The sequence below is a fragment of the Podarcis liolepis genome, assembly GCF_965112155.1.
Source record: "Podarcis liolepis genome assembly, chromosome: 17".
NCBI lineage: Eukaryota > Metazoa > Chordata > Lepidosauria > Squamata > Lacertidae > Podarcis > Podarcis liolepis.
Genome location: NC_139571.1, coordinates 12,581,206 through 12,595,514, shown reverse-complemented (window position 1 = coordinate 12,595,514; position 14,309 = coordinate 12,581,206). Strand labels below are relative to the sequence as shown.

At 42.8% G+C, this 14,309-nt stretch overlaps 1 protein-coding gene across 9 annotated transcripts in view; it reads right to left on the bottom strand.

The window, feature by feature from the left end:
• SUPT20H (SPT20 homolog, SAGA complex component) overlaps window positions 1-13,720 on the bottom strand; it is a 36,122-nt gene extending 22,402 nt beyond the window's left edge. For 3 of the 9 annotated variants that reach the window (XR_014520921.1, XM_083483367.1, XM_083483374.1), the window contains exons 1-13: window positions 13,632-13,719; window positions 11,681-11,779; window positions 9,450-9,485; window positions 9,137-9,195; window positions 8,991-9,057; window positions 7,462-7,588; window positions 6,503-6,606; window positions 5,287-5,403; window positions 5,111-5,164; window positions 3,538-3,677; window positions 1,399-1,555; window positions 1,243-1,299; window positions 437-508 (exon numbers count right to left, since the gene is read on the bottom strand). Coding sequence is in view for 8 of the 9 variants with exons in the window: in XM_083483367.1 (XP_083339493.1) it covers window positions 437-508; window positions 1,243-1,299; window positions 1,399-1,555; window positions 3,538-3,677; window positions 5,111-5,164; window positions 5,287-5,403; window positions 6,503-6,606; window positions 7,462-7,588; window positions 8,991-9,057; window positions 9,137-9,195; window positions 9,450-9,485; window positions 11,681-11,686 (996 nt within the window). In the remaining variant the exon portion in view is untranslated. Of the gene's footprint in view, window positions 1-436; window positions 509-1,242; window positions 1,300-1,398; window positions 1,556-3,537; window positions 3,678-5,110; window positions 5,165-5,286; window positions 5,404-6,502; window positions 6,607-7,461; window positions 7,589-8,990; window positions 9,058-9,136; window positions 9,196-9,449; window positions 9,486-11,680; window positions 11,786-13,631 lie in introns of those variants that run through there. The other 6 variants (XM_083483369.1, XM_083483372.1, XM_083483373.1 and 3 more) reach the window with 4 other exon arrangements.
• Window positions 13,721-14,309: the final 589 nt, after the last annotated feature.

The window sequence follows — 14,309 nt, the reverse complement described above, 5'->3', positions numbered from 1 at the left end:
AATTGATGAGAAGTACATGGAGTACACAAAGTGGTTTGAATTTGCTAAAAAAAAATATCACATTTTAAGCTGCTACCAATCCCACCGACTTGGGAGGTCTAACTGATCAAACACCCTAATTCAGAGGCAGTTGCTTCTGAGGCTCAATGTGAGACATGGCTCATGAACAGAGAAGACTACAGATCCATGTTGGTTTTAGTTGCACAATCAACAGCAGCAACAGCAGTTACCTCTCAATGACATGTAACCGCACTCCTGAAAAAGTCACAAGACCCATTTCCCCGTATTTCCTAATAACAATTTGAAATGATTCCTAGAGCCTTCCCTTACTCACCTAAACACATTCAAGTACTGATTGTTCTCTGTGTTCCTATCTTTTAGAACACGAAGTCTCTTAATTATCGAAAAGGTTAGCAAGCAATCTACTATTACTCACATGAGCGGGCCAGACACTGGGTTGTGAGTCATCAGGTTTGATAGATTTTTCCACTTTGGCGTATTTTTCCACCTTCAGAAACAGTTAAGAGATCAGTAAATTAAAATGAGAGCAGATTAAAGATGTGGATGAGGAGCATAAATGTCCTTATAATTGAAAAAAGAATTATAATCATACTGATGGGTTCAGAGAGTGAAGGCAAGAGAATCCTAATGAGGGTTTATTGAGTTGTGATGATCCTTACAAGTGGGAGAAAAAGAATTCCCAGAACAGGCATGATTATAAACCTCACGTTTTCAGTCCAGTTTGTATCTTGACAGATCCCACCCTCTTCAAATATAATACATCCTTTAAATAATGGCTCTTACATGTTCACTTATTTTAACAGGCCTTACAAAAACGGTGTAATTAATCTGATTTAAAATCTAGAAGTTTTCATTTTTAAATGTTCTTCTTCTTAAGCTAGCCAATTTATTCTTAAAGACTGGGATCTGTCTTCTTTTCAGAAGAGAATGAAAATGAGCGACGTCCAACCAGCAGCTATGCTAAACAGAGGTAGTGTTGAACTTGTTCTGCTGTGCTAAACAGAGGTAGTGTTGAACTTGTTCTGCTAGTAGGCCGACTTATATAAGCAGAACTTCTTGAACAAGATGTTTCAGAAGCAGAGAGATTACATTGGCATGTACAGATCTGTATGTACAAGCTCCTGGGCCAGAGCTCCATCAGAAGACTGACAGCTTTGGATACAACCCTATGAATGACAAATTTTACTCATCTCGGCATGTTCCAGAAATCTATGCACTTACATCCACTTCAGACGGCGCCGTCAAATAGCAAGGATTCTGTTTCCACATATCCACACACTGGAAAAAAGGAAACCAAATATTTAAATGAACAATAGTTATCGGAGTAAGTAAGATTATCTAATTATCTAATGTGCTGTCTTTTAAAAACATGCATACATTTCCAGCTTTGGAAATTTTGAGGTCGTACTGCTGGGCTCCCTTCTTTTCCTTTCTTTTCTGCAAATAATCAAACAACCTGAGCTGCGGTGGTGTTGTACAGTGAGACACCTCCTGCTGCCGATTCAGAGATGACCTGGAGTATCTCTTGAAGCACCTGTAAAATATTGACAATATTAACGGAAAGAATACAGGCAGTTTGGAAAATTTTCATACCAGCTTGCTAGAGAGGCCAGGCATCCTCTTTCATAGCAGATAATCCAGCATGAAAGGCACTGTGCGGATAGGTACCTAATTTACTGTGTGTCCGATACCAGATATACAGGAAAGGCATACCAGTTCTCAAGAGACATTATGGCCAGTGAGTTGTCAATATTTCTCTTTTCACTAGTTAATCCAGTGTCAACCCAATGGCTTGACTGCACTGCCAGCCTGCTGAGCTGAAGCCTGAAATGCTTCTGAGACATTATGGTATGTGATGGAAGACTGCCATTTCTTTCAATGGACATTGTATGCGGAAAGAGGACTGCCCATATAGGCCCTAAAACAGTAGTCACTACAGTGGTACCTCGCAAGACGAACGCCTCGCAAGACGGAAAACCCGCTAGACGAAAGGGTTTTCCGTTTTGGAGGCGCTTCGCAAGACGAATTTCCCTATGGGCTTGCTTCGCAAGACGACAGCCCATAGGGAAATATCCGGGACAGCGGGGAAGCGCAGCGCGTCTTCCCCACTGTCCTTGGACCTCCTCCGAAGCCGGGCGGCGGGGCGGGAACACCTTCTGAAGGCGGGCGGGGGGCGAAAGTCTTTGTCCCCCCTGCCTGCCTTCCCAGGGGCTTTTAAATCGCCCCGGACAGCGGAGAAGTCCTCCGCTGTCCTGGGGCGATTTTAAAATGCCGCCTGCCAGCATTTTAAGATCGCCCGGACAGCGGAGAAGTCCTCCGCTGTCCCGGGGTTTTTTAAAATGCTGGGGGTGGGAAGAAAAGCCCTTGCCCCCCCCCCAGCCTTCAGAAGAGGTCCGGGGACAGACTGTCCCCGGACCTGGTCTGAAGGCGGTTTCCCTAGGAACGCATTAATTGATTTTCAATGCATTCCTATGGGAAACCGTGCATCGCAAGACGAAAAACTCGCAAGACGAAGAGACTTGCGGAACGAATTAATTTCATCTTGCGAGGCACCACTGTATTTTTGTGTGTAACTTCTCTGCAAATGGAAACGGGAAGTCACTTCTCAGGGGCAATTTTCCAGCGGCAAATGAGGTTTCAATTTCTGTCATGGCAACAGGCCACCGGCTGAGCTTGGGCTGAATAATTATTATTTACTAATAATCATCCATACAGATGTCTCTAGGCGAAATACAACAGATAATGAACTAAGAAAGAAAGACCATGTCTACACTCTGGTCACATCACCTCACAGAAGAAACCTCTCAGCTGAGGGGTTGAATAAGGGGTTGAATTTATTTTAGTGGGGTGTAATAGGGACCCCTGACCAATAGGTCCAGTTGTGCCGTCTCTGGGGTTGCGCCACTCATCTCGCTTTATGGCTGAGGGAGCCGGCGTACAGCTTCCGGATTAGTGGCCAGCATGACTAAGCCGCTTCTGGCAAACCAGAGCAGTGAAACGGAAACACCGATTACCTTCCCGCCAGAACGGTACCTATTTATCTACTTGCACTTTGGCATGCTTTCGAACTGCTAGGTGGGCAGGAGCAGGGACTGAGCAACAGGGGCTCACCCTGTCACAGGGATTTGAACTGCCGACCTTCTGATCGGCAAGTCCTAGGCTCTGTGGTTTAACCCACAGTGCCACCCGCGTCCCTTAGGTTGCCTACCCATGCTCTAAAGCTTGCATTCACTCAAAGAGCTATCTAATGATGCAATTCCAGGGACTGGTGAGTGATTCTTTTTTTTTTAATGATCACTGTTCATCACAAATGTGTTCTGCTCCAAACAAAATGTTAAGGGTGTTTGTTCTGGGAGAAATTTCTACAGACATTCCAGGTCTTTGAACAGATTCTTAAGATCAACTAAAATGTTCTTCGAACAAATAACAACAAATAACTTTCCCCCGTTAAAGCAGCCTATTCCGTTCAACCAGACTTTATAAATCAAGGACCAGTAGATTATGACTTTCCGATACCTTTTCATTGGGCGAGTATTCATCTTCTGCTTGTTATAATGAAGTCTGTTCGCTGTGCAAGTTACTGCAATTGAAGGATCCAGACACAGAGGTTCTGCTGTAGCCAGTATCAGTTGGCTTTCTAGCAGGAGTTTGTCTTCCTATAATACAGAGAGTGTTCTAAAACTCTGCAGTAAAGACTGCAATCCTATACACATTTACTTGGGAGTAAGTCCCATTTAACTCAATAGGACTTATTTTCAAGTACACAGCAGGCAACTTCTGTGCCAGCTTTTGAACGCTTGCTGAACACCCTGCAACTAAAGTACGTCTTTCCACAATGGTTAATTGATGCCTGTTTTTAACCTTTTTATATGGTGTTTACGGTACAGTTTTATGTTTTATTGTGGCAAACCATTTCAACAGATAAATATTTTTTTAAAAATAAATAAGCATGCATAGGACTGGCTGCACGTTACAAATATTTTAAACAGTATTTGTAAATATTTGAACAGTATTTTTGGCATTGACATACATGATAGTTGAGTGTATGCACAGTGTGAAACAGCTGTTCTCGACTTGTAATCTAAGTGATTATTATACTTTCATATCGCAGGGACTTAAGATTGTGTTTGAGAGAAGGGACCAGCAAACACAATTGCCCAAAAATCTGATATCGCTCTCCTCTCTTCAGAACTACTATGGTTCTTGCCAAAGTTTCAATAATCTAAACTGAAATTTCTATTAACAGAAACTTTGGAAGATTCCCAATTTGAAATTGCACATGTGAGCATCACTTAAAAATCAGAGCATGCACACAAGCCCCTTTCTGCCATCCATCATCTCAATGGGACCTTAGGGTGGAGCGTGGGTAACAATAATTACAGATGTGGTCAGGTGGAATTCTACTTGGGCAACAAGGCATATCAGCCTCCTCTTTCCTGCTGCAGCCCCTTATGGGCAACCCCCAAAGCTGCCCGGAAGGCCAGCTCCTGCCCCCCTCCCATGGCACGGGATGTGTTAAGAGGATCTTGAACTCCCACAATACAAACAGATCTTGCAGAAGAAATGTTCTGGATTCTGCCTAATATTGATATTAATAAACAGAATCATGCAAAATAGTTCTAGTCCTCCAACTCACTAGGACATATTCTCACTGAAGTGGCAAACCGCAGGGTCGGGTCTTGAGCAAATTTTCCTTCATACAAAACATTTCCAGCACAAAGACTATTATTTCCAGCACAAAGAAGATGTCAGGGAAGACTCTAAACTAGCCTTTTCTCCAACATGCTTGCTTTCCAATCTTATCTGGAAGGGTTTTAAATATCTATCTATCTATCTATCTATCTATCTATCTATCTATGGCACTGAATTAAATCACTTGAGACCTCTAGCAGAGCCCAGACATAACCTTGCCACTTCACTGAAACCTAGGCCTATTCATCTCCTAGTAGACCTTTATGCCACTGAACAAGATGGCCTTTCCTGGGGTTGGAAGACCATACTGCACCAGAAATTATCATCACAATATACCATAATACTAGGAAACTACCACACTAGTGAAACCAACTCCTTTAGCTGCCACGTTTGTTACCTGTGTCCATTTGTGGTTGTCGCTTGTAATGGAATGCACATCACAAATCAAGGTCTAGAAAAATGAGGCAAACCTTTCATTACTTGTGAAGTACAGGATTTCTAAATACGATGCATCAGGATTGTTTTTTAAAAAAATAAGAGCAACACCAAAGCTGAAAAACACGAGTTGTTTACCTGCATTGTTGGGCGCAGAAGTATGTACTTGCTTTGGTATGTTGGAGATTTGAGATTACCAGATTGTCTATAGTCACGTATTTCTGTTATGACGCAGCCACAATGAAAAATATTTATCTGTTTAAAAGCAAACAAAAATGTACGTATCAGCATTTCCATATATTTATACCTGGAACTAAACAGATCTTTAGATCTCTGGGAATACTTCATCTCTCTTTTTTTAAACTCTATTTATATTATTATTATATTATTATTATTATTATTATTAAACTTAACAAGGACAATAACCAAATTATGTAAAAACTGGTGCTTGTTTTTAAGGGTTAGAAATATTTTTCAAGCGTCGCTCATAAGTTTTGAAATTTTTAATTTTATACTAGTGCTCAGTTTAGACATTATGCCAAACTGTGGTTTGTTGTAACCATAGTTTTAGAACCCAAATGGTAGTTTGGTCTCCAGACAGGATAGCGAATTTGGTCAGTTAGTTGAACATATACTCCTTCTTCTTTGGCGATCCCTCGTAGCTGAGTAAGATTGCCTTCTATAAACATGGTTTTAACAATGAGTCCGTAAGTGACTGTGGAGGCCAATTCTGGATCCACACGTCCTTCCACAGTGGGGACATTGGTTTCCGGGCGGGAGTTGATCACGGTGTGGATTTGTCAAGCATGCCTTCCTCTTAGTACGTTTCTCCCTTGCGTGCTGAGTTTGAGTGTCTTCAAAGTCCATGACACCTTTGGGAAAGGCTGTTTTCCAATTGGAGCGCTCGCAGGCCAGTGTTTCCCAGTTGTCGGGGTTTATACTACATTTTTAAAGATTTGCTTTGAGAGAGTCTTTAAACCTCTTTTGTTGACCACCAGCATTATGCTTTCCATTTTTAAGTTCGGAATAGAGTAGTTGCTTTGCAAGACGATAATCAGGCATCCGCACAACATGGCCAATCCAACGAAGCTGATGTTGAAGAATCATTGCTTCAGCACTGAATTTGGTCAGTTAGTTGAACATATACTATATACAGCAGGAATGGGGAACCCTTGGTCCTCCAAAGGCTGCTGAATCACAGCTCCTAGCAACCTCAGAAAGCATGGCATGACAAGTTCTGGTTCAGCCATATTGATAGACACCCCCCCACACACACACATACTGTTACTGCTACTTCCACTACCCCTCAACCACTAAAACAAAACCAGAAACACCATTTCAAAGTCTTTCAAACCTGTGATTTCTCCAGGAGATCAACTAAAATAGGAGGCAGCTCCTCTGCATCCAAATATTCAAGCAATTCTCCCTCTTCATAAGGAAGTCGAATGGTTTCTGAATCTGCGTTAAAAGAATGCATTTGACTATGAATATGCGTGTGAAGTATTTGCTTTCACAATTATTCCTTTCTGGCAAAAAGAAAACAACAACACATATTTAACTTACAAAATTGTGATTCTGATACGTAACAACCTACCTCACAGAGAGGCTGGTTAAAAATGCTTTAAATGAATGGATTATCCAGAACAGGGGTGGCCAACCTTCGTTCTAGTCAAGGCCACACTGCCAACTCTCGTGGGGGGAAGCATGTCAAGGTGGCACAGCCAAAATGTTTAAAAGTGGACGTGGCCAGAAAATGTAAAGGGCACATTTTTAACAGTCTCGGGGGCAGTGGTCACAAAAATACTTTTGGCGTCACAACAGGTGCGATCAGTACAATTTAATATATGAATAAATGGGAGTAGTCAGTAATTTTTAAAAAGGGTACGTTTCAGAAAGGTCTTGGGAGTACTGTACATTGTGGCAGTGGAGGATCCCAAGGAGCAGTCTGTCTGTCTGTCTATCTATCCAGCAAAAAATTCCTTTTTCCCCAATGACAACTTTGAGGGCATGGTGAGAAAAAACTCAGGGGGGTGGTGAGGAAAAAATCTGGGGATAGGGGCACACTGGTTAGCCACCCCGATCAAGAGAAAGACAGCCATGGTCTTTCTTCTACTAAGTAAAACAAAATCCAGTAGCTGGAAGAATTCAAACAGACACACAGAGGCCTGAAGATCATATCAGGCTTTAAACAGATGTATTCTCAGCTAAAGACAGTAATAGCACAAAAGAGTTTTTAATAAAACCAGCAACTTGAAGCACTGTTTATTTTAAGGCACAATCAGGAGGTTAACAGCTATTTAGTGTTAACTTTACCTGACCCATTCTTCCCTCTCAGCATCAGCGAATAGCCTTCGTTTCCTGGATACAGGTTCACTACTAGGCATGACAATGTCTCTTGCAAAACCAGCTTCTCCAACAAGTTCACATTTCGCCTCAGCTTCTGTTTCAAAATGGGTGACACTCATGATAACAACGAATCCAGGAGCTAACACTGTTTACTAACAACATGAAATAACGAACACGGAAACGAGCAGCTATTCACTATAATTACCTTACTAAGTCTACCTCGGTTTCATAAGTAACATTTCATTCTATGTGCTGAAGAACTAATGGTTGCAGGGAAAGAAACAAAAAGGGAAGGGCTCGATCTTTTGGAACATTCTTGAGAAAAGCCTAGGGACAAATTATTCACTCTGCTCTCCTGGTGAAGGTAGAGCCAAGAATAGGAGACTTCTTTCCCCAAAGGACAATTTCACCCGCTACTACACTCGTCCTGCCTTCTACCATTCCTATCCACTCCACTTCCCAATAACAAATAATTATGTTTACTGTTTATCTATTACATGTACGGTATATCCTTTCCTCTCTTCCACGGAACTCAAGGCAACAAATAGAGGTTCTGCAGCGCCCCCTCAACCTACTTTTATTCAACAAAGTTGGCGCACCTTCATTTATTTGAAGGTTTTAAGAACTGCTTTGAATCTCTCAAAATAATTTAACACCGCCACTTTCCTGAGTTAATAAAACCATCCACTAAGAAAACGAGGCTTTAGCGTGCGTTTGCTGCAAGGCATTTTCATAGAATGTTGCCCTGTTCAGAACTACAATCTCTTGATCGCTTCCCAAAAGAGTGTCAGACTCCTCCTGCTGAAAAATAAGGGCTGTGGGGTTTTAGATTATCCCTCACAAAGAGGGCTTTCCTCATCACCTTCTATAGATGGGATGGGGAACCTCTGGTCCTACAACTCCCAACATCTCTGACCTTATGCTATGCAGGCTGGGGCTGATGGGAGTTCAACATTTGGAGGGCCACAGTTTCCAAACTCGATTCTATAAGGAAGGAGTCATTTAGCATTGCTCAAGGTTCTACCTGCCAACAAATCTGTAGGAAGACCTACATGGCAGGAGCGGTCCTAATCTCACCCAGACATTGTTATCTGCTCTACTCTCAGATCAGATCTAGGAAATAAGTGCTCTTTGCTGTACCACCAAAGCCATGATGGCCAGAACCACCATGCGCCCTTCAATCTAGTAACCTGCCAATCCAGTAAACTGCCTCTGGGAAGAACTATGTGGAGAAGCACACATTCTAGCTGGACTATATTGCTTTTGGATTTTACTTTCAGGGAGGTGTTGCTTCTCCCCATCCTCAACACCAAGTCAGAACCTCAGTTGACACTGGGCATTGCGTGAAAATGCCAATTCCTTTAATAGCTTTTTTTTTAAAAAGCAGTATATAAATATTAATTACACAAAATGAAAGCGGGGCTTATCAGAGCTCTAGTGCAGACCACCAGCAAGACAGTAACGGAGTGAGTGCTTGGCAAATAAGTCCCACTTACCTTTATTTCAGGCTCTTTATCGCATTCTTCCAGATATAGTTCATATAATTTTTGAAACACAGATTTCCTAAAATTGTGAAGAGGAAACACAATTCAGTAACCATTTTGGCTGTTGAAGTAAAAAAGAGGCACTAAATAATTCTTACCTCCCACTGGATAAATATTTTCGTTTGGGAGGCCTCTGGCGTGCACTTTCAATGATATACTGAAAAAAGAAAACCCACACAAATAAGCTTAGTGGTACAAAGATATGCAAACTGCTTTAGGGGATTTAGGAGTGTGTATGTTTGCATTAAATTAAAAAATGAGTGATAGATCTCTTCCTCTTCTATTACATTTTCAGTTTATGAAATTTATTTTCTGTACAGTGTTCTGAATAACTGGGGAAACTTTGGTACAATGCAGATGATTATTAAATGTAACATTAAATGTGTGCAATTCATACAATCTACTACTTACCTCAGCACGATCCAATGCAAGTTCTAAAGCCTGCTGCTGCAAAATGATAAAAAGACCTTTCTTAGAAAGCATATGTTAATATAGATTCTTGTACTATATCATCCGATATAAAATAGTTCCCAGTGTTAGAAACTCTAGGCACCAAATGGATCCTTAAACCAGGGTTAGTCACCAAAGTGGAATGCCTAGTTGCCATTTTGGGGGGAAATGGCTCTAAAGCCATATTTTTCAATATAACTTTTTGGTTCCTGAAATTCATTCTGATTGTGCAGATAAAATAGAACTGACAGAATTCTACAGGATGGGGTATTAGCGTGTGAAAACAATCAATAATCAATGATCCCCAGGCATGCCCTTCCAGATAGTGGAGATGCCAGATGCGATCCTGACACCTGGGTCCTGACACACTTGGTCACAAGGGGTCAATATTCAGGTGCAAAATGCACCTGGCCCCTGGCTAATTTCAAACACCGATAGTATCATATAATATTTATTAATTCTATCATTTTTTCACCAGATAAAGTGTTCTGACCAATTATTACAAATACCTTATTTAGTAGTGTAGTTACCTAGAAGCAAATCTCATGAAAATTAATCAGACTTCTGAGTAAATATAATTAGGACTTGAGAGCAAGCAATAAGTTATCAACAATCATCCAGTCGCAGACAATTAAGACAATATTTGAGACAAGCACAAGTTTGCTTACATTGTGGTTTTTGTCAGCAGCAGCGACCTCAAAGCAGATGTATAGCTGGCAATGCCTATACTATAGTCTGATGCAGACATATGCTTAAGAGACCATGAGCAGGCTGCTCTCTCCCGCCTTGACAGCAAATTCTCTGGTTCTTCTTTTAAAAGTTAAGCATGTCAGAACTGTTGTTAAATATGGCTGAACAAGACTCTTGTTAAACTATGTTTTGAAATTATGGTTTCAAGACAGAACTAACGCTAATTTTAAATCAGGGTTAAACAGGAAGCCTGGGTATCCTAACCCACAATTAACATTGGTGTTAACATTAATGCTTAATCACAACTAAGAATTCACTTCCTAGACAGGAGAACTTGGAAGAAAGGACCATATGATTTTTTTATTATAATAAGATACACAACTGCATGTGCTCCATAAAGCTTGTTAGTACAAGATAAAGAAAATAATCTTAAACTATATTCACAAAAATGGAGATAGTTGTATTAATAACCTCAGGCAATACTGGAAAAGTTGGTGATGAAATGGGCTGTTCTTGGCTTTTCATCACTTGTCACTAACTAGTAGCAGGACTTAAAAGTAGTTTTCCATCAGATTTGCATCTTGCTTTTTATTTCATCCATCCAAGACTGTACTCTATTAGTATAGTGACTGACAGAGGCAAACAGACATGTCTACAGCACTCACACATATCTTGCTATACGGGCAACGGCCATTTTACGCTTGTCCAAAATGTGTGCAACCGTGCATAGGCCTGGATCCAAGAGACCCCAAAAGTCACAAAAAGGGGAAGAACAGGGCAGTGTGGTTGAAGCACATGGAAGTCCAGAACGTAATGCAAATGGGTCACTGCCTGTATACAGTGGTGCCCCGCAAGACGAATGCCTCGCAAGACAGAAAACTCGCTAGACGAAAGAGTTTTCCGTTTTGGAGGTGCTTCGCAAAACGAATCTCCTATGGGCTTGCTTCGCAAGACGACAATGTCTTGCGAGTTCCTGTTGGTTTTTTTTCCTTTCCCCCCCTTTTTCTAAGCCACTAAGGCGCTTATCAGCTGATCCGATCAGCAGATAAGCTGCTAAAAGCCGCTAAAAGCGCTAATCCGCTAATCTGTCAATGGGCTTGCTTCGCAAGACGAAAAAACCGCTAGACGATCTTGCGAGGCACCACTGTAATCTACTGCACAACAATCAGCAAATAACGCTTTCACGCCATCTTGCTTGCAAGTGTTCACTAGAAAAGAGAGGAGCCTCAAGAAAGATCTTAAGATGCTGCACACCTGGCTCCTCTGTTCACTATCCACATTTCACTATCATCTTGAAAAGCCCTGAACTGGTTCAGATGTAGCATTCTTGGTCTACTACACCGTGGTTTAATCTGACCAAGGTTTGAACACGCCTTATAGAACAATGTTTTAAATTTAATTACATATAATAAAAAGAGAAGACACAGTTAATTTATTCTCCGCTGTCCCAAGCATGCATTTCAGAAACCAGAATCTGACAGCAGAAGAGAGAAAAATCTTACCATCATGACTGGAGCCCAATGACAACATCCAAAAATGATGTTTTTGGAGTTGGGCACAGAAAAGCACTTTCAGTTTCCTGTGTCCATGTTTAAGGCACTCTAGAATAGGTGAGAGAAGAGGAAAAGCACTTATTGCAAAAATATATAAGGCATTCTATTTACATTCTATGGTCCCTTACCTTTCCCGCCCCGACCTGGCCACAGTGATCCATGCGACGGTCATCTCCAGGCTTGACTACTGTAATTCGCTCTACGCGGGGCTGCCCTTGAAGCTGACCCAGAAACTCCAGAGGGTGCAGAATGCTGCAACAAGGCTCCTCACAGGGTCTCTGCCATGGGAGCATATTCAGCCAGTGCTTTTCCACCTGCACTGCTCCCGGTGGAGTACTGGGTCAGATTTAAGGTGCTGGTTTTGACCTTTAAAGCCCTTCATGGCCTAGGACCCTCGTACCTACGGGACCGCCTCTCCCGGTATGCCCCACGAAGAGCCTCAAGGTCCATAAATAGCAACACCCTAGTGGTCCCGGGCCCTAAGGAAGTTAGATTGGCTTCAACCAGAGCCAGGGCCTTTTCAACACTGGCTCCAGCCTGGTGGAACACTTTGCCTCATGAGACCAGGGCCCTGCAGGATCTGATTTCTTTCCGCAGGGCCTGTAAGACAGAGTTGTTCCGCCTGGCCTTTGGCTTGGAACCAATTTGATTCCCTCCCTCTCTTTCTTTTTTCCTTTCCTTCTCCTCCTGTGATGAGGCTACATTTTAATATTTTAATATTTTAATGTACCTGCATTTCATTTAATTAGATCAGTGTTTCCCAAACATGGGTCTCCAGCTGCTTTTGGACTACAACTCCCACCATCCCAGCTAGCAGGACCAGTGATGATGGGAGATGTAGTCCAACAAGAGCTGGAGCCCCAAGCTTGAGAAACAAATGCGCACTATGTAACGACGAAAGCAATGACAAGCCTAGCTAGCATCTTAAAAAGCAGAGACATCACCTAGCCAACAAAGGTCCGTATAGTTAAAGCTATGGTTTTCCCAGTAGTGATGTACGGAAGTGAGAGCTGGACCATAAAGAAGGCTGATCACCAAAGAATTGATGCTTTTGAATTCTGGTGCTGGAGGAGACTCTTGAGAGTCCCATGGACTGCAAGAAGATCAAGCCTATCCATTCTTAAGGAAATCAGCCCTGAGTGCTCACTGGAAGGACAGATCCTGAAGCTGAGGCTCCAATACTTTGGCTACCTCATGAGAAGAGAAGACTCCCTGGGAAAGACCCTGATGTTGGGGAAGAGGGAGGGCACAAGGAGAAGGGGATGGCAGAGGACGAGATGGTTGGACAGTGTTCTCGAAGTTCCCAGCATGAGTTTGACCAAACTGCAGGAGGCAGTGGAAGACAGGAGTGCCTGGCGTGCTCTGGTCCATGGAGTCACGAAGAGTCGGACACGACTAAACAACAACAATAACAGGAAAAAGAGTATCCCCAAACTTTTTTTTTAGGGAAAAAACCCTGATATTAAGTATATCTGCATTTCATTTAATTAATGGGTCTCCAGCTGCTTTTGGACTACAACTCCCACCATCCCAAGCTAGCAGGACCAGTGGCCAGGGATGATGGGAGATGTAGTCCAACAACAGCTGGAGAAACCAGCTTGAGAAACAATCAAACGACGACGAGGGGAATGGCCACCTAAAGCGCAGCCGCGGAGGGAGCCGCCGCAGCTTCACAATTCCGTGCAAATAACCCCTCCAGAAATGTTCAGGGGGGGGAGAGGAGAAGAAAAAAGAAGAGGAAGAGGCACCTTATCCCACCCCCATCCTCGATACAGGGGATACAGGTGTGTGGAGTGGGGGATACCCATGCTTTGCGGCCCCACCCCACTCCCAGCTCGCCCCCTCGCTCAGCAACCCCTTTCCTTTATATCCCCCCCCCCCAGGCGAACGAGAGACCTACCCGCCTCCGCCTCTGTCCGAGCGGCGCTTCCATCGCCCACTTCCGCCGTAAGTGCTTCCGGGGCCCTCGAGAAAGAGAGTCCCGCGCAGGCGCGCTGGGGTGCAGCGGACGCTTGCGGTTGCCACGGAAACGCGGGAAGCGGCCGAGCGCTGCTTGCTGCTGCTTCTTGTTGTTGTTGTTGTTGTCGCCGGAAGCTCGTTCAGTTCCAAAGGCCCAGCTTCCATAGACACGTAGCAATCACACGGAGAACCGCTTTCAATAAAAATCTTAATCCCACCCCCATGTCAAAGAGAACAGCACATTGTCATTATTTACATTGATGTCTCCAAGGGTAATCTCATTTATAGGAGGAGATTGCCCTCAGCATCACTTGATGCTCTGGCTCTCATTTTGAAAAGATTAAAAAATAGATATATTTCGATACAATACCATGCTATGCTGCACTGAAATGTTTAAATGTTTCCTTTATTGGCCTTGAATCTTCCTGCCACACTTCCCTTACTTTCCTGCATGGCACCATCATGGCACCTTTGAAAACCACTGCCCTAACCACTGCCTTATAAGAGAGGCTTTCCATTATCTTCCTTACTTGGCTCTTATTTTGTGCCAACAAAGAAAACAATAAGGCATTTAAAAGCTCAACACAGAGGCATTCAAGTCACTGCACCATGAGGTTTC